At 44.8% G+C, this 25,191-nt stretch overlaps 1 protein-coding gene across 2 annotated transcripts in view; it reads left to right on the top strand.

The window, feature by feature from the left end:
- SH3D21 (SH3 domain containing 21) overlaps nt 1–25,191 on the top strand; it is a 174,096-nt gene that overhangs the window by 56,160 nt on the left and 92,745 nt on the right. For both annotated transcript variants that reach the window (XM_040337339.1, XM_040337338.1), the window contains exons 3-6: nt 1,600–1,666; nt 21,806–21,918; nt 23,334–23,424; nt 23,592–23,674. In XM_040337339.1, coding sequence (XP_040193273.1) covers nt 1,600–1,666; nt 21,806–21,918; nt 23,334–23,424; nt 23,592–23,674 — 354 coding nt within the window. The remainder of the gene's footprint in view (nt 1–1,599; nt 1,667–21,805; nt 21,919–23,333; nt 23,425–23,591; nt 23,675–25,191) is intronic.

Raw genomic sequence — 25,191 nt, forward strand, 5'->3', positions numbered from 1 at the left:
ATCTGTGCGACTTCAAAGTAGTCCCTGCATTACTTTGGTCCCACTTTGATGCAACTTGAGGTCCATAGACCTCCAGAATACACAGGTATTTGCTTTAAGTCACATCAAAATTGCAGTAGAATTGTGCAACTTTCAGACTGCATTAGCCTGAAAGTCGCAAGATTCTGCCACTATTTTTTGGTGCGATTTTGCAGCGACTTGAAGCAATGCCTATGTATTCTGGAGGTCTATGGACCTCAAGTCACATCAAGGTGGGACAAAAGTAATGCAGGGACTACTTCAAAGTTGCACAGATATGAACAGTTCTCATTGGAAATCATCGGGTCCAACTTATCCTGCAACTTTCCAGTCCCAAGTCGCAGGACAATTTGCAAGCGGGGGGGTGCGGTGGTGTTGACGGCCGATATTTTCCCTGCACATTAAGTATAAAAAAAGTTTTTTTTATATAATAACTGGGGGGGGGGGGGGGTGGGGTGGTCTGGTGGGGTAGTCTTACCGCCCGCTATTTGTGCTGTAATGAATTTTTACATAGAAAAGTAATGTTGTTAATAAATGGGTAAATGAATTATAAAAAAAAGATTTTTTTAATAACCGTTATTGGAAAAATCTTTTTTTTATAATTCATTTACCCATTTATTAACAACATTTATTTTCTATGTAAAAATTCATTACAGCACAAGTAACACTACAGCGGGCGGTAACACGACCCCACCAGACCACCCCCCCCCCCAGTTATTTAAAAAAAAACTTTTTTTATACTTAATGCAAAACTGAATCAAATATAAAAAATAAACTGTTAAAGCCTTTGAATAATCAATTGAAAAAAAAACTTTGAATAAGCGGGGGGTGGGGGGATGTTCAGGCCGGCCGCCGAATACGAACATACTTTGTCGAAATCGCGGGAGGGGTTGGATGCAGCTGTGAAGCGGCCGCCGATGTAGAGACGGGCAGGCTTACCTCGTCCACGGTCGGGCGCACTGAGCTCGAGCTGACCCGACGTCACTTCCTGTTTTTCCAGTGACGTCGGAACGAGCACAGAGACGGGCGGGTGCACACAGACAGTGTATGCACCCGCCCGGCCATAACTATACACTCCATCGCGCCGGAAGCAAATGGCGCGATGGAGAGCGCCACAAAGGCATATTTTTTGTGCCAATGTAGCGCCGCGTCTGCAATCCCGTGATTGCACAGACGTGGCGCTACTCCTACAGGACTGTTCCCGGCGTCCGGCGCGCGGACATAGAGCCCATAAGGCCCTTTTTTGGGAAAAAAAATTCTTAAAGGGACAGATTTAAAAATTTTTTTTTTTTTTTTTTTTTTACTGACTGTGGGATGGGGGGCGGCGCCCGGGCGCCCCTATGGACGGGCCGCCACTGTTTACAGACCTACTGATGGTACATCGAGATTTGTGAAACAGGAAAAGCATATTGTTCTACCACACAATGATTCAAGTCAAGTAGTAACATTATGAATGCGCTTTTGTTGATGAAGCCCCTGATACCAGTTATTGTTGAACACACTTGAATAACATTTGCAGAGATTAAAGGCTAATATGCTTGCCTATTTTCTTACATGCATGTTTTTTTGTTTCTGCTGCAGGAAATACCCTCAGTTTTTCTAAGCGATAATGGACAGAGGTTCCCAAGATCTGTTAGGAAACCTAATGGTAAGAGGTTGTGTATTTATGTGGATTTAACTTTTTAACATTGAAATAAAATTAAAAGTCAATGTAATTTTATCCAGCTTTTCGACACTGAACATTTCCCTTTTAAATATTAGAACAGTTAGATGTATTAACTAAAACTAAGATCCATCTGGTCAGAAATCATCTAACCTAACAGAATATGTTTGAATTATAGAAGGAAAATGGAGTTCCCAGAGGAAATCCAATTATACACCATACACGTCACAGGATTTGAATTTGGGATCCTAGCTAAATTTTACCAGCCAAATGTCTGGTTGTATTCTGCTTTAAACACTAAAGCCCTGTACACACGATCAGTCCATCCGATGAGAACCGTCCTCATCAGTTAACCGATGAAGCTGACTGATGGTCTGATGTGCCTACACACCATCAGTTAAAAAAACGATCGAGTCCAACGCGGTGACGTAAAACACAACGACGTGCTGAGAAAAATGAAGTTCAATGCTTCCAAGCATGCGTCGACTTGATTCTGAGCATGCGTGGGTTTTTAACCGATGCTTTTGCATACTAACCGTCGGTTTTGACCTATCGGTTAGGCGTCCATCGGTTCAAATTTAAAGTTCTAAAATTTCTGACCGAAGGATAACTGACCAATGGGGCCCACACACCATCGGTTTGGACCGATGAAACGGTCCTTCAGTCCGTTTCCATCGGTTTTGACCGACCGTGTGTACGCGGCCTAAGAAGGTGGCAAATGTATCTGTTTTTTTTCAGCACCATAGCAGCATCTAAACCAGTTTAGTGAAATTGCAGTAAAAAAGGTGGAACCACATCATGCAGCGGGGTACCAGACATCTCACAACCATGGAACTGTGTCTTAGGCTTGTTTCTAACTAGCCCGACTCCAAAGTCAAGTGACTTTCAGTGCAACGTTGGAGTCTGACTTTGATATGACTTTGAAGTAAATTTTTACACTTTGTGGCATTGAAGTCGTATCAAAGTGGAACCAAATTAGTGCAGAAACCTTTTCAAAAGTTGGACAGACTTGTGCAGCATCAGTTAAAGGGGTTGTAAGATAAAAATCCTTCTGTGTGCAGCAGCCCCCCTAATACTTACCTGAGCCCCATCTCTGTCCAGCAATGTCTACAAGTGTTTTGGCTGTCCAAAACTCTCCCTCCTGATTGGCTGAGACACAGCAATGGCGCCATTGGTTCCCCGCTGCTGTCAATTAAAGTTGACTAGGCAATCAAGAGAGAGAGGATGTGGGGCCAGGCCACGGCTCTGTGTCTGAATGAACACATGGAGCTGGCACTCAACAGGAGGGAGGGGCCAGGAACACCAAAGAGGCACCCGAGAAGAGGAGGATCAGGGCTGTTCTGTGCAAATCCACTGCACAGAGGAGGTAAGTAAAACATGTTTATTATTTATATAGGAAAAAAAAACAGGTCTTTACAATCACTTTAAGACAGCTGGGAAACACTGAATTTCACATTTCATCCAACTTCGTCTCACAAGTGGGATCCTATGCTGCATCAGTGTGAACCAAGCCCAATGCTGAATATTCTTTGCTTTAACCTATGGCTGACTTTAGTGTGTGATGCATCTTAATTGATTGCCAGAAAAGGGGGAGAGAGAGAGCAGTAAGGTCTCGTACACACGACCGTTTTCCTCGACAGAATCCATCAAGAAACTTGGTGGCAGAGCTTTTTTGCAGAGGAAAACGGTCGTGTGTATGTTCTTCATCGAGGAAACTGATGGGAGTCTCAATTTCCTCGTCGTGTTCCTCGTCGGGCTGGTTTTTGACGAGAAATACGATCGTGTGTATGCTAAGAAACCTGCGCATGCTCAGAATAAAGTATGAGAGAGGAGTAAAAGTAGCAATTGTAATGGAGATAACACATTTTTCACGTTGTAACAGACTGAAAAGTGCAAATCGTCTCTTACCAAACTTTTACTTAACACGCAGTAACATGAGATTAGCAAAAGCAGCCCCAAGGGTTGTGCCAGTGGAATCGAACTTCCCCTGCCGTTGTATGTGTTGTACATCACCACGTTTGAGAACGAGGAGATTTTGTCTTGACCGTGTGTACGCAAAGCAAGCTTGTCGAGTTCCTCGACAAGCCTAACAAGGAACTCGTCGAAGAAAACGATGTGTCTTTTGCTCGGTCGTGTGTACGAGGCCTAAGGCCTTCATAACTTGATGAACACAGAAGTATTGGCTGTTTTAGTCACGAGTTTGAGTCTGTCTCATGAGGCAGGATTGACTGTTGTTAAGGAAGTAGTGGTGGGCTATAATGTATCAGAATTGTGGTGAATAGAATTCCTAACACATCTCATCCATCTAAAACCATGGTGCAAAAACAACCATTACCCTGTCACAATTTTGCTGTCATGAACAGGATTGTGCCAATTGAAAGTTGTCTTAAGGCTTTAGATTGGCTGTCATTTTTAGCCATTTTAAACGGATGGGCCTGAGAGGAGATATCAGAAAGGTCTTGTGAGATATATATCCTGCCTTGCACCTGCCTGTAAGTAGAACAATTGGATGTGCTTCTGAAGCCTGCTGTCAGCTTGCCTAAAATAAATAATTGAAAAGAGAAAGGTGTGACCAACTTTGACTCCCTGAGACTAAAAAGGGCACTGTTCTTGACATGGGACTCTGTTTTAAGCCTAGAAATTACACTGACTGTTATTCTTTGGGGTTTGTGTGCCTTGCAAAGAGTTTCTCTTTGAGCTCCTTTGGAAATATACAAAGACCAAAGATCTGCAGGGTGACTCAGGTCAAGAAGAGGCTTGGAGAGTCCCAGAAAAATTCTTCCCACCAACCTTGGTGAGTTGTAAGAGACAAGAAACTTCCTCCAGCATGGAGCTGCCTGGTACGAGAGACCCCCTCCAGTAAGGAGCTGCTTCAGGAGATACTCAGGAGATACTATCCATGATGCAGGTGGAATTTTGACAGTCATATAAGGTGGATGATCCTATAAAGTTTCCTAACATTTCCATCAACGAATTTATGGCTACAGTATCTTTAGAGGGCCAGGATAATACTGAACTGGAATTTGCTGTGGCCCTGTGTGTTGACCCTGGAGAGGGGATTGTCACCTCTATAACAGAGAATCGCTCACCTGTCTACAGCTCTCATGTACTGACAAAGGAGAACTAAGGGCCAGATTCACAAACAGCGGCGCAAATTAAGTTACTCAAAACGTATGTCATTTAAGTTACGGCGCCTTAATTTTGTGTCATAAGTGCCGTATCCACAGCGCATTTGCGCCCAAAATTGCAAGTGGGAAGGAAGTGGGCGTGCTCCATTGTAATGAGCCGTGACCCCATGCAAATGAAGTGCCGACCGTACTGCGCATGCGCGCACAAATCTGCACCTCACTGGGCATGTGCAGAACTCGGCTCGGCGCAATCAGTGAGATAGGTAAAAGGCCAAGCGTACTTAGTTTGAGAATCGCCCTGTGTATAAATAGCCCCAGACAAACACACTTCCCTTGCAAAAGTACATCCCTGTGTTCCCCTTTCCTAGAGCAAGTTGCTTCTGCTCTGTCGTCTGTTGGTGTGTGTTGGTGAGTTTAGTGTTAGATAAAAGTTTTGGAGGAGTAGTAGAGTGTAGTAGCTGTGTATTTTTTCTAAGTGTATTTTCTGTTTGTTTTTTCTGATTGTTTTTTTTCTGAGTGTATTTTCTGTGTGTTTTTTCTGATTGTTTTTGAATTTGTATTAGCTGTCTGCTTGTGTGGTTTGATTTTTGTGTGTGTTTCTTCTGTGAGTATTTGTGTTTGTTTGTTGTGTGAGTATTTGTGTTTGTTTGTTGTGTGAGTATTTGTGTTTGTTTGTTGTGTTTGTTTTTTGTTGGTGCTGAGTGGTGGGTGTTATGGCACCGAAGCGCAGGAAGTTGAATTTTTCTAGCACAGAGAAGCAGCTACTTGCTCGGGCCATCACCCGATATGGACGTTATTTGCATGGCCCTGAGAGCCGGAACACCCCCCCGGCCAGGAAGGAGATCATTCAAAAAATCACAGATCAGATCAATGCGGCGAGGGGGGGGGGGAGACGAGGACCCCCGGTGGGATTCAAAAGAAGATCAACGATCTTAAGAGCCTGGTCCGGGACAAGATGGCCAAAATAAATGCCCATGCCACGGGCACTGGAGGAGGCCCACCCTGCTCCGTCAGGCTGACTGAGGAGGAATGGGCAGTGGCCCGGTGTTTCCACCCACAGCAGGTGGTGGGCCTGCCTGGCTTTGACTAATTTTTGGGTTTTTCTATGTGGTGATTAGCATGTGTGGGTGGGGGAAGGGAAGATGTGCCAAGTGTGTGGATCCTCCAACCTGTGAATGTTTTGTGTCCTCCACAGATGGCCAGGAGATTGCTGGGCCATCAGGCCAGGAGGTTGCTGGGCCATCAGGCCAGGCTGCACCATCCCCTTGAGGAGCCCCAAGAATGGCAGGAGTCCCCAGGGGAGGGGAGTGGCCACACCTCCCCTCATGAGGAGGTTGAGGGGGGAGGATGAGGGGGGGGGCTGAGGATGAAGATATGGAGATTGCCAGGGAAATCCTTTTGGCTACGGGTGTGGTTCCCCCTGAGGCTTCCCCTGTGGCTGGCAGCAGTCAGGCCACCATCAGGGGTAGCCCCTCCCACTCCTCCCCAACAGGCCTCCACCCACAAGGGTCTCTCTTTCCCCTCCTCCCAGGCCACAAGACTCAGCTGCAGGCAGGATGGCGACCCATGAGACCAGGGGGGTGGCCGATCAAACAGACTCTGACCCAGATGGAGGACAGCCTGGGCTTAATTAAGGAGTCACTCTCTGATGTGGCCACAAACTCCTTGGCGGTAATCACATGCTTGTGTGACCTGTAGACCGCCACAACAGGTGTGGCCCAGGAGGTGAGTGCCCTGACCCAGGCTGTCCAGGACAATACCCGGGCTGTCCAGGCCAATACGGCTGCCCTCACAATCAGTCTGAACAGAATTGCAGTGGCCTTGGAGGGCAGGCCAGCAGGAGGACAGTCACCAGGGGAGGCTCCTTCTTCCCCTGCTCACCCCCCCAGGAGTCTCCTCCTTCCCCTGTTCACCCCCCCCAGGAGTCTCCCCTGGTTGGCCGTGGCCATGCCCGTGGGCGGCCCAGGCGTAGCTCTCGCCACTGCCATTAACTTTTGGGGTACTTTTTTTTTTTTTATTATTATACTGTACTTATGATTTGTTTTATGTGTGTGAATGATGTGTGAATGTGGGGGTGGCATTCCTGATTAAATAAGGGTGTCATCCTCAGTTTTGGTGGAGTAGGGATCCCCAGGATTAGGGAGAAGTGATCCCAGGTCCATGTGAATGGTGTATGAATGCACAGTGACATAATTGGAGCCGTGGCGTGGCGTTACTGCTCAAAAGTACCATTGGGGGTACTTGGATCTAATCCAATTAGATGTGCATGTGATGTGTCTGTGCTAGGGACCACAGTGGGTGTGCATTCAAGCATTCTCATTGTGCCATGATTAATGTGTGTGTTTACTGTGCAAAGATGCATTCTGCGAGGCGTCTCCTGGCTGCTGTTCCCTCAGAAGAGGGGGTACCCTGGGTTACTAAAGTAACTAGTATAGTTATGAGCATGGATGCCCCTGGCATGTTGGCATACAGATTGTTGTCCTGCAAGTGTGTGTACTCAGCTCTTCCTTAATGGTGTTGCTTTAGCTGACCTTTACACGGCTGGTGTAAAATTAGGGCACCTTTTATAAAGTGTAATTTTACACCATGAAACTAGCAGAAGCGCACAGGGCGTAATCTACGCCGCACACACTTAATTTTGTGGATCGCCTTATCTCCCTCATTTGCATCTTTGCCTATCAAAACAGCAGTGTGTCTAGCGTATTTTGCTCGCGAGGAAGCGCTGGTGTAATTCTTTTAGGTAGGACGGAAAAAAATGGATTTCAGGCGTATCTCGTTTTGAGGATACGGCGCAAAGATATGCGCGGCGCATTTTTCAATTACGCCGCGCATCTCGAGTTAAGTCGGCGCATCTGCTTTGTGAATCTGGCCCAAAGTCTTTATTTTGATTTCCAAGACTCCAGAGGAGACCACTGAAGAGAGAGGGAAGTGTACTGCTACAGTAGATGGCCTAGCTAGTGTTGAAATATTCTGATACCAGGGTGACTGATTTATAACTCTTTCCTGGAGAAGGAGCAGGCAGACAGCTAACTAAACATTCACATCCCCAACAATTTTTCAACCTCCAAATGATGCAGGAGTAATGAGTACAGACTGAAGTTCCGTTCCTGTATGTTTCAAAGGACCTGTTTGATAAATTAGAAGAACAGCACCAGGAGATCTACAATCATGCTGTGTTATACCAACATCTTGGAGATGGGAGGGGCTACCAGCATTGTTTTAAAGAGTTCAGTAATGGCTGCCATATTTAAAAACAGAAGGTTCTTCTGGTGCATCTTGGAGCTCCAAACCTGGAATTCTATGTGAAGTATTGGAATCCAGAGACCGGTAGGCTTAGTTATTACTCTACCCTAGGGATTTCTGTTAAAATATTTAATGTTTTTTTTTTCTATAGCCAAGAAACATTATGTTTTCATTTGTTGCAGTTGTGGCTTATTAAATGTGGTATCTTTGCTACTGAAATAGCACAGGAACATGCTGAGTTTTACTGGAGGGGGAATATTATAGGAGGGATCAGAAGTGATCCCTTGTAGAAGATTTTATTAGGCCCCGTACACACGAGAGGATTATCCGCTTGAAACGGTCCTCCGGACCGTTCCAGCGGATAAATCCTCTGGCGGATTTTGATCTGATGGTTGTACTAACCATCAGATCGAAATCCGTGCGGAATCCATCCGCGGTGACGTGTCGCGTCGTCGCTGCGATGATGACGCGGCGACGTGCGCGACGCTGGAAGGTAAAGACTTGCACGCATGCGTCGAATCATTACGACGCATGCGAGGGAGGGGATCGGACGGATTGATCCGGTCAGTCTGTACAGACCACCGGATCAATCCGCTGGACAGGATTCCAGCGGATAGATTTCTTAGCATGCTAAGAAATTTTTATCCGCTGGAAATCCATCGGCCGGAAAAATATCCACGGATAAATATCCGCTGGGCCGTACACACCACCGGATCTATCCGCTGGAACTGATCTGCGGATAAATCCCAGCGGATAGATCCGGTGGTGTGTACGAGGCCTTATTCTGCTTCCAGGAGCCTTGAGCAACAACTGCTCAACATGCAGTGACATGGCAACGCTTTGCTCCAATCTGGAGAGAGACAGGAGCTTTGATGGGAGGAGGTTTAGCAGTCTTAAAGGGGTTGTAAATGTATTTTTTTTCCCCCTAAATAGTTTCCTTTACCTTAGTGCAGTCCTCCTTCACTTACCTCATCCTTCCATTTTGCTTTTAAATGTCCCTATTTCTTCTGAGAAATCCTCACTTCTTGTTCTTCTGTCTGTAACTCTGCACAGTAAATCGAGGCTTTCTCCCTGGTGTGGAGAAAGACTCTTGAGGGGGGAGGGGGCGATCAGGAGTGTCAGGACACTCACTAACACACAGCTCCTTTCTCTATCTGCAAAGTAGAGAGTGTCCTGACTTGCCTGCTCGCCCCCTCCCCCCTCAAGAGGATTTCTCCACATCAGGGAGAAAGGCTCCCATTACTGCATATAGTTACAGACAGAAGAACAGGAAGTGAGTATTTCTCAGAAGAAAAAAGGACATTTAAAAGCAAAATGGAAGGATGAGGGAAGTGAAGGAGGACTGCACTAAGGTAAAGGAAGCTATTTAGGGATTTTTATTTTACCTTTACAAACCCTTTAATTGGAATATTGTAGTGTGGCCCCAATGAAGAAAAAGGCATCCAAAAGACGCTGGGACTTTGATGTGAGTTCATACAAAGTAGTGAGGGGAAAACATTTGAAGAGTTCACTGGTTCAGGTTAGGCAGGTTACCAGAAAAAAAGGAACGTTTATTTGACCCAAAAACGCACTGGCTGTTTTTTAGTACAAACTAATACATAAATTTGGACTTTTTTATCTTTTTTATCTGGTCTGGCACTCCTTCCATTGTGCTTGTTTTTTTCTGGTAACCTGCTTAAAGGGGTTGTAAAGGTTTGTTTTTATTTTCTAAATAGGTTCCTTTAAGTTCGTGCATTGTTGGTTCACTTACCTTTTTCTTCCATTTCCTTTCTAAATGTTTTTTTTCTTTGTTTTCTTTGTCTGCATTTCTCACTTCCTGTTCCTCCTCAGTAAGCTGTTCTGGCTGACTAACCCCCAGTCAGATGATGGGGGCAAGCTTACTGAGGAGAAATAGGAAGTGAGAAATTCAGACAAAGAAAAAAAACATTTAGAAGGGAAATCAAAGGAAAAGGTAAATGACCCAATAATGCACTAGCTTAAAGGAACCTATTTGTAGTGATCTCATAAATGTGTGTTTCCAATAAATGTAGTGATCTAGATGTATAGTGTCCAGTAGTCCGGTTAGATAATTAATATCTTAGATGTTAGTATGATGACTATAAATTACGTTGTTTCGCAGCAACACAGGTTCTCCAGAGAACGCAAATTTAATTAACTTCCAATAACTTCCACCCTCCTGCCGGGAGAACACATTGGCTCTGCAGGAGGGATTCCTGCATTAACACTGTCTATGTTGATGGGGCTATCAAACAAATGTATTTCCTGCAACGCTATGGTGATGAAATGGTGAGCATTGATAAGAGTATGTAAAAAGTTCATAGTGCTGTAAAGTGAAAAGTGAGGTTCAAAGTGCTTCCCCTACTGAGGGAGAAAGGCGAGAATATCAGGGAGATAAGATAAGACACTATACAACAACTGCAATTCCAAGTGCACTTTCAATGCACGGAGCGGCTCACAGCAGGGGTCCAGTGCATCTCAGGTCCTATTTCAGTCCAAATTTTGGGCTGAATTCAGACCTGAAATGGACCAGAAGACGCACAGGACTCTTGTGCCATTCGCTACGGAGCTGCTCCGGAGATGTGTGAACTGGCTCCATTGAGAGCCAGTTACAATCTCCTGACATGCGAATTGGATGCGGAGAAACATCAAATTCACAATAGTGTGAAGCAAGCCTGAGCATAGGTACATATTTTTTATGTTTTACATAGCTATACCTGCAAAAGGGGCCAGCCTGAAGTGATCTAGCAGGATTTAATTTTCTGACTCTACTCTAAAAATTGATTAATTACATAAATTACATAAAAAATGATTACAGCTTTAGGCTTGGGTCACACATATGCGATGCACGAACCAGCACGATTCTAGTATGGGTTCCCGCATTGCATGTCTCTCGCAGGAAGTTCACACTGCCCTCTGTGAATCGCTGCGGTTGTCAATAGAAAGTTAATGACACCCCCAGATCAATTGCTGCAAATGCGATGTGATTTCAGTCATACAGTTTGTATGGCTGAATAGCATTGCATGTGATCTGCACAGCAATGCTGTGCGAATCACATGCAATGTCTGTGTTCACACCAGTGCGAACCGAGCCTTATACATAGAAATGTAAACCATTTTAAAGGTGAGACTGCTCTCATTTGATTTAAATCTGAACTCCAGCTTTGCCATCTGTCTTGCTCAGTTTACAAGTTCCCCTCCTGTACTGAAATTGCTTACTCTGATTTTATGGCACATAAAACCTCAGCAAGTCACATAAAGCCTACCTCATATCCTAGCTAGAGGGCATCCAGCATCATAAAGCACTTTCCTCTTCAGCCTAATGCCCTGTACACACAATTGGAGTTTCCGTCGGAATAAACTCGGACTGGTTTTTACGACGGAATTCCGTTCAAGCTGTCTTGCATACACACGGACACACCAAATTCCGATCCGTCAAAAACACAGTGATGATGAGCCTAGAAAAATTAAGTTCAATGCTTCCGAGCATGCGTCAAATTGTTTCCGAGCATGCATGTTTTTTTCTCAGTTGGAGTTCCATACAGACAAACTGAATTTCCAATAGAATTTTTTTCCTTCTGAAAAAGTCCGATGGGGCATACACGCGGTCGGAATATCCGATGAAAAAATTCCGTCTGACTTTTTCCATCGGAAATTTAGATTGTGTGTACGAGGCATTAGGGTACATGCACACTGCAGCTCACAAAAATGCTGCTTTTTCAGGCATTTGAGCTTTTATTTCTTTGCCTAAAAGCTTGAAGAAACTTTTGCTTTTTTGTGCTCTTGTGTGCGCTTCTTTTTTTAGCTTTTTTGTGCATTTTTGGGCACTTTTCTGTTTGAAAGCTCCTCTCACAAATGCGAATTTGGTGTGGGGGGGGGGGGGGGGGATTCTGCCTGTAAGGCCTCGTGCACACGAACGAACATGTCTGCTGAAACTGGTCTGCGGACCAGTTTCCGCGGACATGTTCGGTCGTGTGTAGGGCCGACCGGACAATTTTCCGGCCGACCGGACAGGTTTCCAGTGGACAAATGTTTCTTAGCATGCTGAGAAACATGTCCGCTGGAAGCCGGTCCGTTGGACATGTCCGACGGTCAGTACGACTCATCGGACATGTCCGCTGGCCCGAGAACCCGCGCATGGCGTCAAAGTGATTCGACGCATGCATGGAAGCATTGAACTTCCGGGTTCGCGCACGTCGCTGCGTCATCGTCGCCGCCACGTCACCGCGTATTCTTTCCGCGGGGATTTTGGTTTGATGGTGTGTACAACCATCAGACCAAAATCTGCTAGCAGACATGTCCGATAAAAACGGTCCGCGGACTGTTTTCATCAGACATGTCAGCTCGTCTGTACGAGGCCAAAGAGCATGTGCCTGAAAACTCATGAAAAAGCCATAGTGTGCATGGACACATTGGCTAACATGGAGGGGAGTTTCCAGGCAGAAAAAAAAGCTCAAAAGTCTATAGGAGCCGCTTCTTTGAGATGCAGTGTGCATGAGCCCTTACTGTCCCTTGGGATGCCTCTTTATTCTTGAATTTCAATCATGGAGGCCCAGCATTTCATGTTGGCAAAACCCAGGGAAATCTGTACTTAAAAGCGGAGCTCTACACAAAAAGGGAAGCTCTGCTTGCTTGCGCCCTCTACTGTCACATTTGGCACTTTTTTTTGGGGGGGGGGGGGGGGTACCTGGTTTTTGACAGGTACCCGCTCCCACTTCCAGGTCAGATCACTGCAGCGATCTATGATGATATTTGGCCTCCCCCCCCCCTGCAGCCTTCTGGGGCTCACACAGGTCCCAGAAGACTTTGGGACCATTCACAAAGCACGTGTACAATGGGAATATGGATTATTACATTCACAAAATGCAGCGCGACTGGCACATGTGCAGTAGAAAACCGGCTGTGAAGCCAGAAGGCTTTACTGCCAGTTTCCTATAAATAAGATTTAAGAATCGGCTCAGGTGCCGACATCGCTATATTCCTGGACAGGTACGTGTCCTTACAATAAAAGTCAGCAGCTACAGACTTTGATGATGGGGTAAGCATAAACCAGGGAAGACAAAATATAAGTACCGTATTTGCCGGCGTATAAGACGACTGGGCGTATAAGACGACCCCCTAATTTTCCAGCTAAAATGTTGGTTTTGGGATATACTCACCGTATAAGACGACCCTCTTCCAACTAGTCATGCCTCGCCTCACCTCACTGTGCCATTACATGCCTCACTGTGCCATTACATGCCTCACTGTGCCACCATTACATGCCTCACTGTGCCACCATTACATGCCTCACTGTGCCACCATTGCATGCCTCACTGTGCCACCATTGCATGCCTCACTGTGCCATTACATGCCTCACTGTGCGCCACTACATGCCTCACTGTGCCCAATTACATGCCTCACTGTGCCCAATTACATGCCTCACTGTGCGCAACTACATGCCTCACTGTGCCCAATTACATGCCTCAGTGTGTCACTGCTTACCTTATCCCTGACATGCAGACCGCAGCCGTCCATTTTTCAAAAGGCCGCGGAACACTCGGCTTCCCAGGAGACACTGTGTTCAGTGTTCCGCCTATCACGGATGCCCTCTCGTCCTCGGGACGAGTGTTCCGCCTATCACGGAACAGCAGAAAGAGGAGGCACGGCTTTTGAAAAATGGACGACCGCGGTCTGCATGTTAGGTTACCGGCGTATAAGACGACCCCCGACTTTTAAGAAGAGTTTCAGGGGTTAAAAAGTCGTCTTATACGCCGGAACATACGGTAGATTCATTTTCAGCTTTAATTGCCTGCTTGTAGCTACGAAATGGGGTGAGTGTTCCATGATAGTGCTTTTAGATCTCACAGTGGCATTTGACACAGCTGACCCTGAAATCTTAATAGGCAAAAAGATGTTAAGGGAGTCTTGTGATTATTGGAACATGGTTCAGATTCTTCCTGGCTGGCAGATCAGAGCAGCCCTGGGTTCTCTCTCCCCCACATCAGTACAACCAAAATATGGCATGATGTTCAGTCTTGTCCTTGAATCTATTTGTAGTGTAAATGCTGCTGCTGGGCAACATAATCCAGAGCCATGGTCTGTCTTATCATTGCTATGCAGCAGTGTATTTATCCTTTAACTGGGTTTTAAAGACTCATCAGCAGCCATACATTTCTTCCTAGCGAAGCTACAAGAAAGGATGAATACTGTGGTTAAAATTGAACACAGACAAAACTGGAGTTCTGGAGATTAGAAGACAGCATAGAATAGAAATTACAACATTCACATCCCATTTTTATGTGCCTGGAGGACAACAATCTTCATAGTTTAGGTCTTGTCTACATAAGACCAATTTCATACTCACTTCAATGTTTTATTGTAAAATTTTCTTAAATTCAGCCTACTGAACATAGGTCTCAACTATTTGGAAGACCTGCTGTAGCCATCATGGTATTAGCTACTGGCTTAGAGCCCAAAGTACAGAAGGGAGTACTACACATTATTACACAAACAGTAACCTCACTAGTTGGATGTCCAGGGAAGCCACACTTGGACATCCGCTGTTCACGTAGTTAAAGAGGAGTTCCACCCAAATTTGGAACTTCCTCTTATCCCACTCCTCTCCCCCTTACATGCCACATTTGGCATGTAATTTTTTTGGGGGGGGAGTGGGGGCTTCAGGAAGAGTGGGACTTCCTGTCCCACTTCCTCCTTCCTGTAGGCGACTAAGCTTAATCGCCTTCAGGAAGTGGCTGCTGTAGACGATCGCCTAGGACACGTCACAGGTCCTAGGCGATCTCCTGGCCAATTACACGGCGCGGCGCCGGGCCGCGCCGCTCGCGCATGCGCAGTGCCGCGCCGCTCGCGCATGCGCAGTGGGTGCCCGGCCGTGAAGCCGAAAGCTGTCACGGCCGGGTGCCCACACTGAAGATGAAGACGCCGGCCGGGGAGGGGGGGAGAGAAGCGGAGCCCCGGCCGGCACGTCGCTGGAGCGCTGGAGCAGGTAAGTGCCTGTTTATTAAAAGCCAGCAGCTACACTTTTTGTTGCTGCTGACTTTTAATAAACATACAAATGGCTGGAACTCCCCTTTAAGCCTTTACATAGGAAGCAAAGCATCTACCGTGTTCTCCCAAGACGCCACCTTAGGAGACTCTGTCAAAGTTCACTTAAGCAGGATCTGTTTTTTAGGATAAAACAGGAGGTAAAAAAGCAACTTCAAATGATATGGCCGCTGGGCATCATCATGAAGTCCTAGCAAGGCTAAATCTGGCAAGACAGGAAATGATAGTTGTAGGCAAAGATTTATCAACTCAAAGACCTCTGACCAGTAAGTAGTGAACTTACAGGTGAAACTCGAATTAGAATTTGAATATCATGCAAAAGTTCATTTATTTCACTAAAGCAACTTAAAAGGTGAAACGAATATATGAGATAGACTCATTACATGCAAAGCAAGATAGTTTAAGTCGTGATTTGTCATAATTGTGATGATTATGGCTTACAGCTCATGAAAACTCCAAATCCACAATCTCAGAAAATTAGAATATTACCTGCAATCAATAAAACAAGTATTGTACATAGAACAATATCAGACCTCTGAAAAGTATAAGCATGCATATGTACTCAGTACTTGGTTTGTGCCCCTTTTGCAGCAATTACTGCCTCAATGCAAGATCTTCTTCTAGCTCTGCCAGCTAGAATCTGCATTCTGTGCAGAAAATACGTAATTGCCTGTGTAAATGAAGCCTTAAGCCTCATACACACGATCGGATTATCTTACGGGAATTCTGTGACGACAGGTTGTTGACATAAAATCCTACCGTTTGTACGATCCATCAGACAATTGTTGTCCAGACTTTCCTTGACAAATGTGGGATAGCATGCTTTAAAATTGTCAGGTTATGAGTATATATACATTTCTCAGGCTATCAGCAGGAGTTTCTTTGGCCGTCAAGGATGCTAGGAGAGTGTATTTATTTGGAGAAGGTCATGTGATTCGGGTACTTTCCACCTGGGCTGCGACCTGGGTGGGTGTGTGTGGAGCAGCAGCAGAGGTGTAGGCCTGAAGCCTTGCAATGTGCATCAGCGGCTTTGTCAGAGAGAGCCTGGTTGTTGCCGTGAGGCGTGGGAGAGGAAGATGCCAAAGGGTCAACCATTCTTGTTGCTAGAGGCATGTGTAAAGGGATGGAGTTTTGAAGGAGTACCATAGGACAACGTTTCTCAACCAGTGTGCCGCGGCACACTGGTGTGCCGTGAAGAGTCCCGAGGTGTGCCGCGGCAAAATGACCCCAAATATTGGCAGCTATGGCTGCTATCTGATGTAACACTACTGCTGGGCACTTCGTTATCATTTGTCTTTACAGCGGTGCCGGTCTGCTGTGTAAAACTCACTTCCCGGCACTCAGGAAGCTGTGCGGGCCTCCTGACCGCGTCTTGCCAACCAAATACATCATCGGTTGCTATGGGAGGGTCGGACGCACGCACTGCTTCTGTGATGTGAGAGCTGCGGGTACGGCCCTGAACTCTGCCTGGCGCGCTTTTCCCATCCTGTCTCATATGCTGAGGGAGGAGGACAACAAGTACTGCGCTGACTGCAATGCCAAGGGTAAGGTGGTGGTGGGGGGGGGGGGGGGGCTCTGCTATGAATAACCAGCTGTCACAGTCACTGACACCCCACATCCTCCATTCATGGCTACAGCACTCTGGATCTGATTGGTTGTTGTGCAGCTCTGACAGTTCTTCTTTCAGTGTATGGGTGCATGTGTACACATGTCTGTTAGTGTGTGTGTTTGTGACAAAAGTAGTTCTGATAGTACAGGAATAGGGGGGTCAGGATTAAAAGTAACATACATACAGACAGATGCGCTCGCACACAAACAGACACACGTACAAACACACACACTGTGTGTGTTTGTACGTGTGTCTGTGTGCGTGCGCATCTGTCTGTATGTATGTTACTTTTAATCCTGACCCCCCTATTCCTGTACCATCAGAACTACTTTTGTAGGGCTTGTTCGAGATAGCAGCAAGGACTGCTACTCCTCTGAAAAGCAATTTGTGTTCATATCGCTTTTCAGGGGCATTTGTCAGCCAGTAAAGAGGCATATCTTGCCTCCTCACCACCTGTTTTAAGCCCGTAAATGCAATGCACACAGTTGCGGGGTAGTTGCAGTGCAGCCCCATTCACCCTGGGTATACCTCCAGCTGCAGCCACAGCATGTTTACACCCCCAGCTGTTGCCTCTGCAAAAGTTGGGGTTGGTAAAAACAGCTCAACCATGTGGTTTTAATGCCCCTCCAGCCTGACATGTGAACAAGCTCTTGGTTCTGTGTGGATTCGTGCTGCGTGTAGGGCAGCCCATTAATTTCCCTACCCGCAGTAATGCGGGGAAAGAAGTCCCCGACCCTTTTTTTTTTATTGTGCCACAACAAAAGCAACCCATGTTTGCCAATGAATGGGGCACCATTAAGAATTAATGGCACCCCTAAAGAGCAGAGCATTTGTCTGTGTGTCAAGAACGAGCGCGATTTTGCGCGTGTTCCGCAACACACAGCGACATGAACCAAGTCTTGGACAGGGGTGCCTCAAGACTGAAAATACTTTTCAAGGGCGCCCCTACTGGAAAAAGGTTGAGAAACACTGGCATAGGATACTCTTCATCAGTGGGGTACTGTGAGGTAGCTGGTAAAGATTCAAGAGAAAATTAATCCGAGAAATCCAGCGGGTACCTGTGAGTTAAGCTTGTTGCTATAGGAGATAGTAGTTGTTACGAAATACAGATTGGCAAATGCAGCTTAAAGGCCCCTTTTCTGTATAACTGTCTGCCTAGTTCTATTTTTGTCTAAGGAGTCTGCCAATTTTCTATTGCATTTTCCTAAGGGTGTCCTGTGCCATATCCCTCTCTCCCACAGTTTCCTGTTAAGAGAAATAAAACCTTCCTTGTTCAATTTTAAAAGTGACTGGCGCCCATCTTTCCACCTTGCACAACACCCACCATGCCTAGTAACCTCCACCCTGAGGAGGAATGCCAGCCCTTCCTGACTCTGGAGGTTGGGGAGAGCGCTACACTTTCATGTATATTGCTCCACGAAAGGTGTGAATAGTTACTTGTAAGGCCCCTTTCAGACGTACGGACAAACGGTCCGTTTATTACAAGTCCGTTTACGGACTTGTAATGGATCCCTATGGGATTGCAGACGGTAGCGGACGATGCATCCTCTAACGTCCGCAACCACGGACACACGGTCCGTATTCATCCGATTCCCAATAGGGGAGAGCGGAGGAGAGACAGGGCAGTCTATGCACTGTGTTGCGGAACACGCGCAAAATCGCGCTCGTTCTTGACACACAGACAAATGCTCTGCTCGTTTACGGACTTGTAATGGATCCCTATGGGATTGCAGACATTAGCGGACGTTAGTGGATGATGCATCCTCTAACGTCCGCAACCACGGACACACGGTCCGTATTCATCCGATTCCCAATAGGGGAGAGCGGAGGAGAGACAGGGCGGTCTATGCACTGTGTGCGGGGACTGCCCTGTCCGCTGACAGCTCAGTGGGGATTAACAGAGGAATCCCCGCTGAGCCAAACGGGCTAACGGAGCGGATCAATACGGATCCGCTCCGTGTGAAAGAGCCCTAAATGTATTACTGTGCTGGGTGTGTTAGAAGTAGCACAGGCTATTGTTGTCACCACAAGCTTGTCACTGGCTGAAGGGCATAACATAGTGTGGGCACCGAGTTGCCAAATAAATAAATACCACACAAACCACTTATATCACAACCTCACTATCTACTGGTGTTCACGGTGCAAAATATTGTGTAATGACAATGCCTTTGAAACAAAGCCATGCATTTACCATCATAACCTGCATACAGGTATCTGTACTGTGAACTGTTGGGCACCTTGTTCATGTTCTGTTCAGTGTGTGGTTACTAATTTACCTAATTATTGTGTTCAAGTTCTCCAATCGCCTCAATACTCATGGACCTGATCTTTTAGCTCAGTTACAGCAATCTGCAATTCTCTACCTTCCAGCAGGCTAGTACCTGTTGTGATGATATTTTTTTTTTTAAATGATACAATAACATCAATGTGGCGCTTACTTCATTGTTTCATACATCTTGAAGAATATGATTCTCCTTAAGGCCCGGTTCACACTAGTGTGATTTTGAGACTTACATGACAATAGAAATCACAATGTTTTCAGTTGTGCTAGTTCACATGAATGCAATGCAGTTGTGATGAGAATTTGGAGAAGGCTCCTGTCCTTTGGTGCGATGCAAAGCAATTTTGTGGTCCATAGAGTTCAATGGAAACACATCAGTAATGCATGTGCATGTGTTTGTAATGCAATTTTTGTTGCGTTTTTCCACTCAATAAGGTAGTAGAAGTTGTTGTAGTAGTCCATAAAATCACATCCAAAAAATGCACAGCACTAAAATGACAATCACACAGCACACAGAAATCGCACAACACCTGTACTGTATAATCACACCTTTAATCACATTCAAAACTAATTTCACTAATGTAAATCAGGCCTAATAGAGAAGAAAATTATGCTGCCTTCTTTTTCTCAGTAGAGGTGTATTGATAGCATGGAAAAAAGGTACAGCTCATATCCAGTTAGATATGTAGAACACCATTTAGTCCAATTTTGTATTCATTCAGATATAATTACATATATTTTTACATACAACTTACATAAGTTTCTTACTGTGTATTGATATAAGCCACTTGTAAATCTCTGTACAGCAGCACCCAGGCAAGATAGGATGGGTCAGCACACTAAGTCAAATCAGCAGGCTGTCTTAAATCTCAGATCAGGTCATATTGATTAAGGGCCCTTTCACACGGGGCTGTCCGTGTGTGGGCTCCACTTTGCTTAGCAGGGATTGCTCCGTCGATCCCCGCTGAGCAGGCAGATGACAGGTCTGTCTCCGCACACTGTGCAGGGACCGACCTGTCAGAGCACCGCTCTCCACTATGGGGGGACAGATGACGACGGACCGTAGAGTCTGTCGTCATCCGATCCGATACACCGAGGGAAAAGTAGGGTTTTCCTCTGTCACACTTTGGTGGATCGGAGCGGGTCGGATGTCAATGGGCATGTCACCGCTGACATCTGTGGCTCCATAGAGGAGCACGTGTGAAAGGGCCCAAACTGCAGTGGAGAAAAGTGAGGTCTTAGGCCTCGTACACACAACCGTTTTCCTCGACAGAATCCTTCAAGAAACTTGGTGGCAGAGCTTTTTTGCCAAGGAAAACGGTCGTGTGTATGTTTTTCATCGAGGAAACTGTCGAGGAACTCAGCGAGAAAAAAAGAGAACAAGTTTTCTTTTTCCTCGACGGGAGTCTCAATTTCCCCAGGCTGGTTTTCGACGAGAAACACGTTCGTGTGTATGCTTAGAAACCCGCGCATGCTCAGAATAAAGTATGAGACGGGAGCGCACCTTCGGTAAAAGTAGCGTTTGTAATGGAGATAGCACATTTGTCACGCTGTAACAGTCTGAAAAGTGCAAATCGTTTCTTACCAAACTTTTACTTAACACGCAGTAACATGAGATTAGCAAAAGCAGCCCCAAGGGTTGTGCCAGTGGAATCGAACTTCCCCTGCCATTGTATGTGGAGATTTGGTCTTGACCGTGTGTACGCAAAGCAAGCTTGTCAAGTTTCTTGACAAGCCTAACAAGGAACTTGTCGAGGAAAACGATGTGTCTTTTCCGACGAGTTCCTCGGTCGTGTGTACGAGGCCTAAGGCAGGCAATTTTCTTTCCCTCCACCATGACCAGCCTTCCCTACTGCAAGGGACAATGATTAGTTCAGGGACATCCAGCCTGAGAGGCTGGATGTACACAAGTTGATTGAGTAATCGACTTGTGTATAACCAGGATGCCCATGTCTGGATCGAAATTCGGCTGGTCCCTGCTATAGTTGGCAGCACTATTTATTAAGGAACAACCTGACAGGATAGTTGTACACAACAATGATAAATGTACAAACAGGAAGTCCTTACATCAAAACTTACTGGTCCCTGCTGAAGTGTACAAATTGTGATCCTTGTATGGCTGGCTTTACAGACTGGCGGCACTATCTGGCAGGTAGGGCTGCCACCTTTTCTTCATGCCAAATCCGAACAGTTTAGCAGCACACGGCAACAGATTTGTGTGTGACTATCTTGTTTACTTGGGAAGCCACAGTCCAGTCTGAATAATGTGTCCAGGTTTCAGGCAGACTGAAACCCAGACACATGATTCAAAACCCGGACTGTCCAGATGAATCCCAGACTAGTGGCAACACGATGTAGCACCCTGATGTTTAGGCAGGATGGCTACTAAGTTTATCAGCCAAGTGATAGTTGCCTTGGCCAATTGATAGGAGGTCAATTGATTTCACACTAATTCTGGAACTGCTGCTCTTCTCTCTTCTGTCACTAGATGGCTGGCTATCTGGTGTCATTAGATAAGACAAGGGCATTGCAAGGACAGATTAGAAATGAATTGGGTGTCTCAGCCAATAGGCAGGGATTTTCTTGGCCTGCTGGGAGAGCCTATTTATTTGGGTGGAGTCAGGTGATCGGGGTTCTGTGCCACCTGGACGGCTGCCTGGGTGTTCATGTGTTGTAATGCCCCAGGCTGCTAGGCCATAAGCCTTGGGCCTATCCCAGGGACATATGGCTGCTAGGCTGTCGGAGGGCCTACCAGAAGCAAGAGAGCAGTGTAGTGTCTTTTTAATTTAGTATTTCTTAATTTGAAATTTATATTTTTACAGTTACTGTTCAAAAGAAGAAGCAGCGATGGTGTCGAGCAGAGTATTCATACAACCCAGGGAAGCCAGATGAACTGGAGCTTTTAGCAGGGGAAGTGATAGAAGTCCTGGAGGAGGTGAGGCCATTTAAAGCCTAAACAATTTGGCTTTTAACTTTTGGCTTGACTATTCTTTTACCAGGTCATCTTTATATTTACTGCTAATGCCTTTTATTGGGATTTTTGTTTATAAATTAAGAACAATAATATACATCAGTTGTGACTAGTTGGCAGAATAACACTTTGACATTTGTTTTCTTCATTTTTTCTTTTTTTGGTGGGTGGTTTTCTTTGGGTGGTGGTGGTGGATGGTGGGTTGTGGTGGTGTGGGGTGGTGGTGGACATTTTTAAGTGATTGCACATTTTTATAAAGTAACTAACTAAGAAGTTTATATTTGTTAAGGGAAGGCATGCTATTAGTCACAAAAACACTACTTCCTATCCTGTCAGCCAATCTAGGCTTAATTTAATTTAGACCAAGCTTGGCAGAAACTATTTTCATCCAACATTGAATACATGAAAGTGGAGGGTATATAATTTCTGATCTGATTGCATTAACCTGGGAATGGTGTGAGCTTCAACAACCAACATGGCTGAAATATGAGGTATCTTCAATGACAATTCAGTTCAGAGTTTAGGATTAGGAATTTGGTGGATAATTATTGCATACATGCAGTTTATTAGAAATGTTCAGTAAATAGAGCATCACTATCAGGACATGCTCTGCTAGAGCCGATAATTATCAAATGTAGAATTCCAGGGATTTTATTTAGGAGTTTTAATTGCTGAGGACTTTTAAGGTTAGGTGCTTTACTTTAAATCGCCTAAGGGACTGTAAGGTTGGGGGCTTAAAGGGGTTGTAAAGGTACAATTTTTTTTCCTAAATAGCTTCCTTTACCTTAGTGCAGTCCTCCTTCACTTGCCTCATCCTTCGATTTTGCTTTTAAATGTCCTTATTTCTTCTGAGAAATCCTCACTTCCTGTTCTTCTGTCTGTAACTCCACACAGTAATGCAAGGCTTTCTCCCTGGTGTGGAGTGTCGTGCTCGATCCCTCCTTTGGACTACTGGAGTGTCAGGACGCCCACTAACACACAGCTCCTGTCTCTATCTGCAATGTAGAGAGCAAAAGGGTTAATCCTAAAATCCAGTCTTACCTTTAGTTTTGCACCGTTATACAAGCTCCTCTCCAGTACTGAAATTGCTTACTCTGATATAACTGAACACTGTAGGCATCTTAGAAACTGAAGCAAGCTAGATAGGGCCTGCCTTATTTCCTGGCTGGAGAATGTCAAACATTTAATATAAATATTTTTTTTTAGAACAAGCATTTAAAAAAAGAAAAAATACAAAGAAATACTTTTTTTTGTAAACACTACAATAATAGCTCAAAATACTGTAGGTGCCTACTAAAAATACAATATGCTTTCTTTCCTTTTAAAACATATTTGAGATAATCACTTTTTGTTTCTTTCCTGTGACTTACATTAAACAGATTGAAGATGGTTGGTGGCTGGGTAAAAATGGAGAGCTAGTAGGAGCTTTTCCATCCAACTTTGTGCTGGAACTTTCTGAACCACCACCAGGTAAGGTCTTTACCCAAAATAAGGTATTTCTATAAATATGTAGAACAGACTTTTATCTCTCAAGGAGGAGAAAAAAATTACATGACATACATACTTTTACATTTTAGAGCATGCAGACTTTTTTTAATATATGTTTAAAAATGTCACATATTTTTTATCTTGTGCAGAGAAGATTGCAAATTTTAAGAAAAACAATAAACAAAGACCAAAGATGATGGATATAAATTTTAGTTCTAAGGAAGAAGAGAAGGTAAGACAGTCCAGAAGTGATTAAATTGAATATGGGTATGAAATATGAACAAATATAAGTAATACAATTATTTTTTAAAGATAATTTTTTTTCTAAAACTGTGGCTGGTATTTAGTTGTCATTGTAGAAACCATGCATTGTTCTCAAGTATGGTCAAATTCCAAGTGCCCAAATACTCATCAATAAGGAGTGATTTCACTACTGTTTAACTGGGAATGTTTGACTAATACAGTACTTAAAGTGGGACTATGAGCAAAAATTAAAACTGACAAATATAATGTAATTAGTTTGCCAGGACCTGGGCCACATACTGGTGGCAGTGTGCTTCCCAGAGTAGAAGGTTGTAGATTTGGTGTCCACCAGAGGGTGTCTTTCAGCAGCCAGCAGATCCCAGTTATCAGTTTCCACCTAATGCTGGCTGCTGGGAAGGTATTTACTGTAGGTCCTCCCCTACTAGTTCTGCCCACTCCAGTGTTTTGCTGCTGCCAGTTTCTTTTTGCCATTGATCCTGCCCTGTACCTTACTGCTTTGTACCTGCTCCCCCTTGGTTCTGATCCCAGTTTTTGTTTCCCCTCCCATTGGCTCCCTGCACCTCCCTTTAATATGCCTCAGGTTAAGTCTTTGGTATGGTTGCTGAAAGATGACTCAGCTTACTTGTATTGAGCATTACTCAGCTTGTTCACAAAGGCTTCAGGTGGTTTATGGGTCTTGGGCTGGGATTCAGGAAGCCATACCTGAGAGAACTTCTGATGTGAAGTTTTCTTTGTGAGAGAAAGAAAAAGGTGCATGAGGCGATGGGGCAGATGAACTGAAAAAAGGAAGGAGAGATATACCAACTGAGGATCTGGGTTCCACTGTTTCAGTCAGTGTGTGCTGTGAATGCTGTTTTGTGGGGGGAGCTCTCTGGTGAGTGCAGCAAAAATGGGGAACATGATTTGGAGCACCAGCACGATGCATACATTTATGAATATGCACAATTGTTAAAGCACTTGCAAAATGAACCATATATCTACTTATTACATTATTAAACTCTGGACATGTACCTAGCATTTTCTGCACATGAATTTATCACATCTTTGCATCCATATTTATTGATATTTTTATGTACTTATTTAATTAATTAAGTAAGGTTACTTTGTCACTTTGTTGGTACCTCATTGGTATCTGGTGTGCATTTTACACATACACCTTTATGTACATATACTTTCACATATACACCTCTGCTAACACAGCATCAATTAATTTATTTTGTATAGAGCAGCGCCACACCCACTTAAAAAAAATATTTCTCTGGTTAGTTTGGGTAACTGATATGCTTTCCCTAGTTAGACAATGGAACTGTAACTGGTCAGCCACTGCTTCAATATTTTCCCTATAATAGGGCAACAGGGAAAAAAAATAAACAGTATTTTTGCTTGAACATGATTGAATGATGGAAGTGAGCAGAGCATCACTTAATTTACTAAACTAAAGTAAAATTGAAATGTGAAAATTCCATTGAAAAGTGAACAGCCAAT

The sequence above is a fragment of the Rana temporaria genome, chromosome 2 (assembly GCF_905171775.1).
Source record: "Rana temporaria chromosome 2, aRanTem1.1, whole genome shotgun sequence".
NCBI classification, from domain to species: Eukaryota; Metazoa; Chordata; class Amphibia; order Anura; family Ranidae; genus Rana; species Rana temporaria.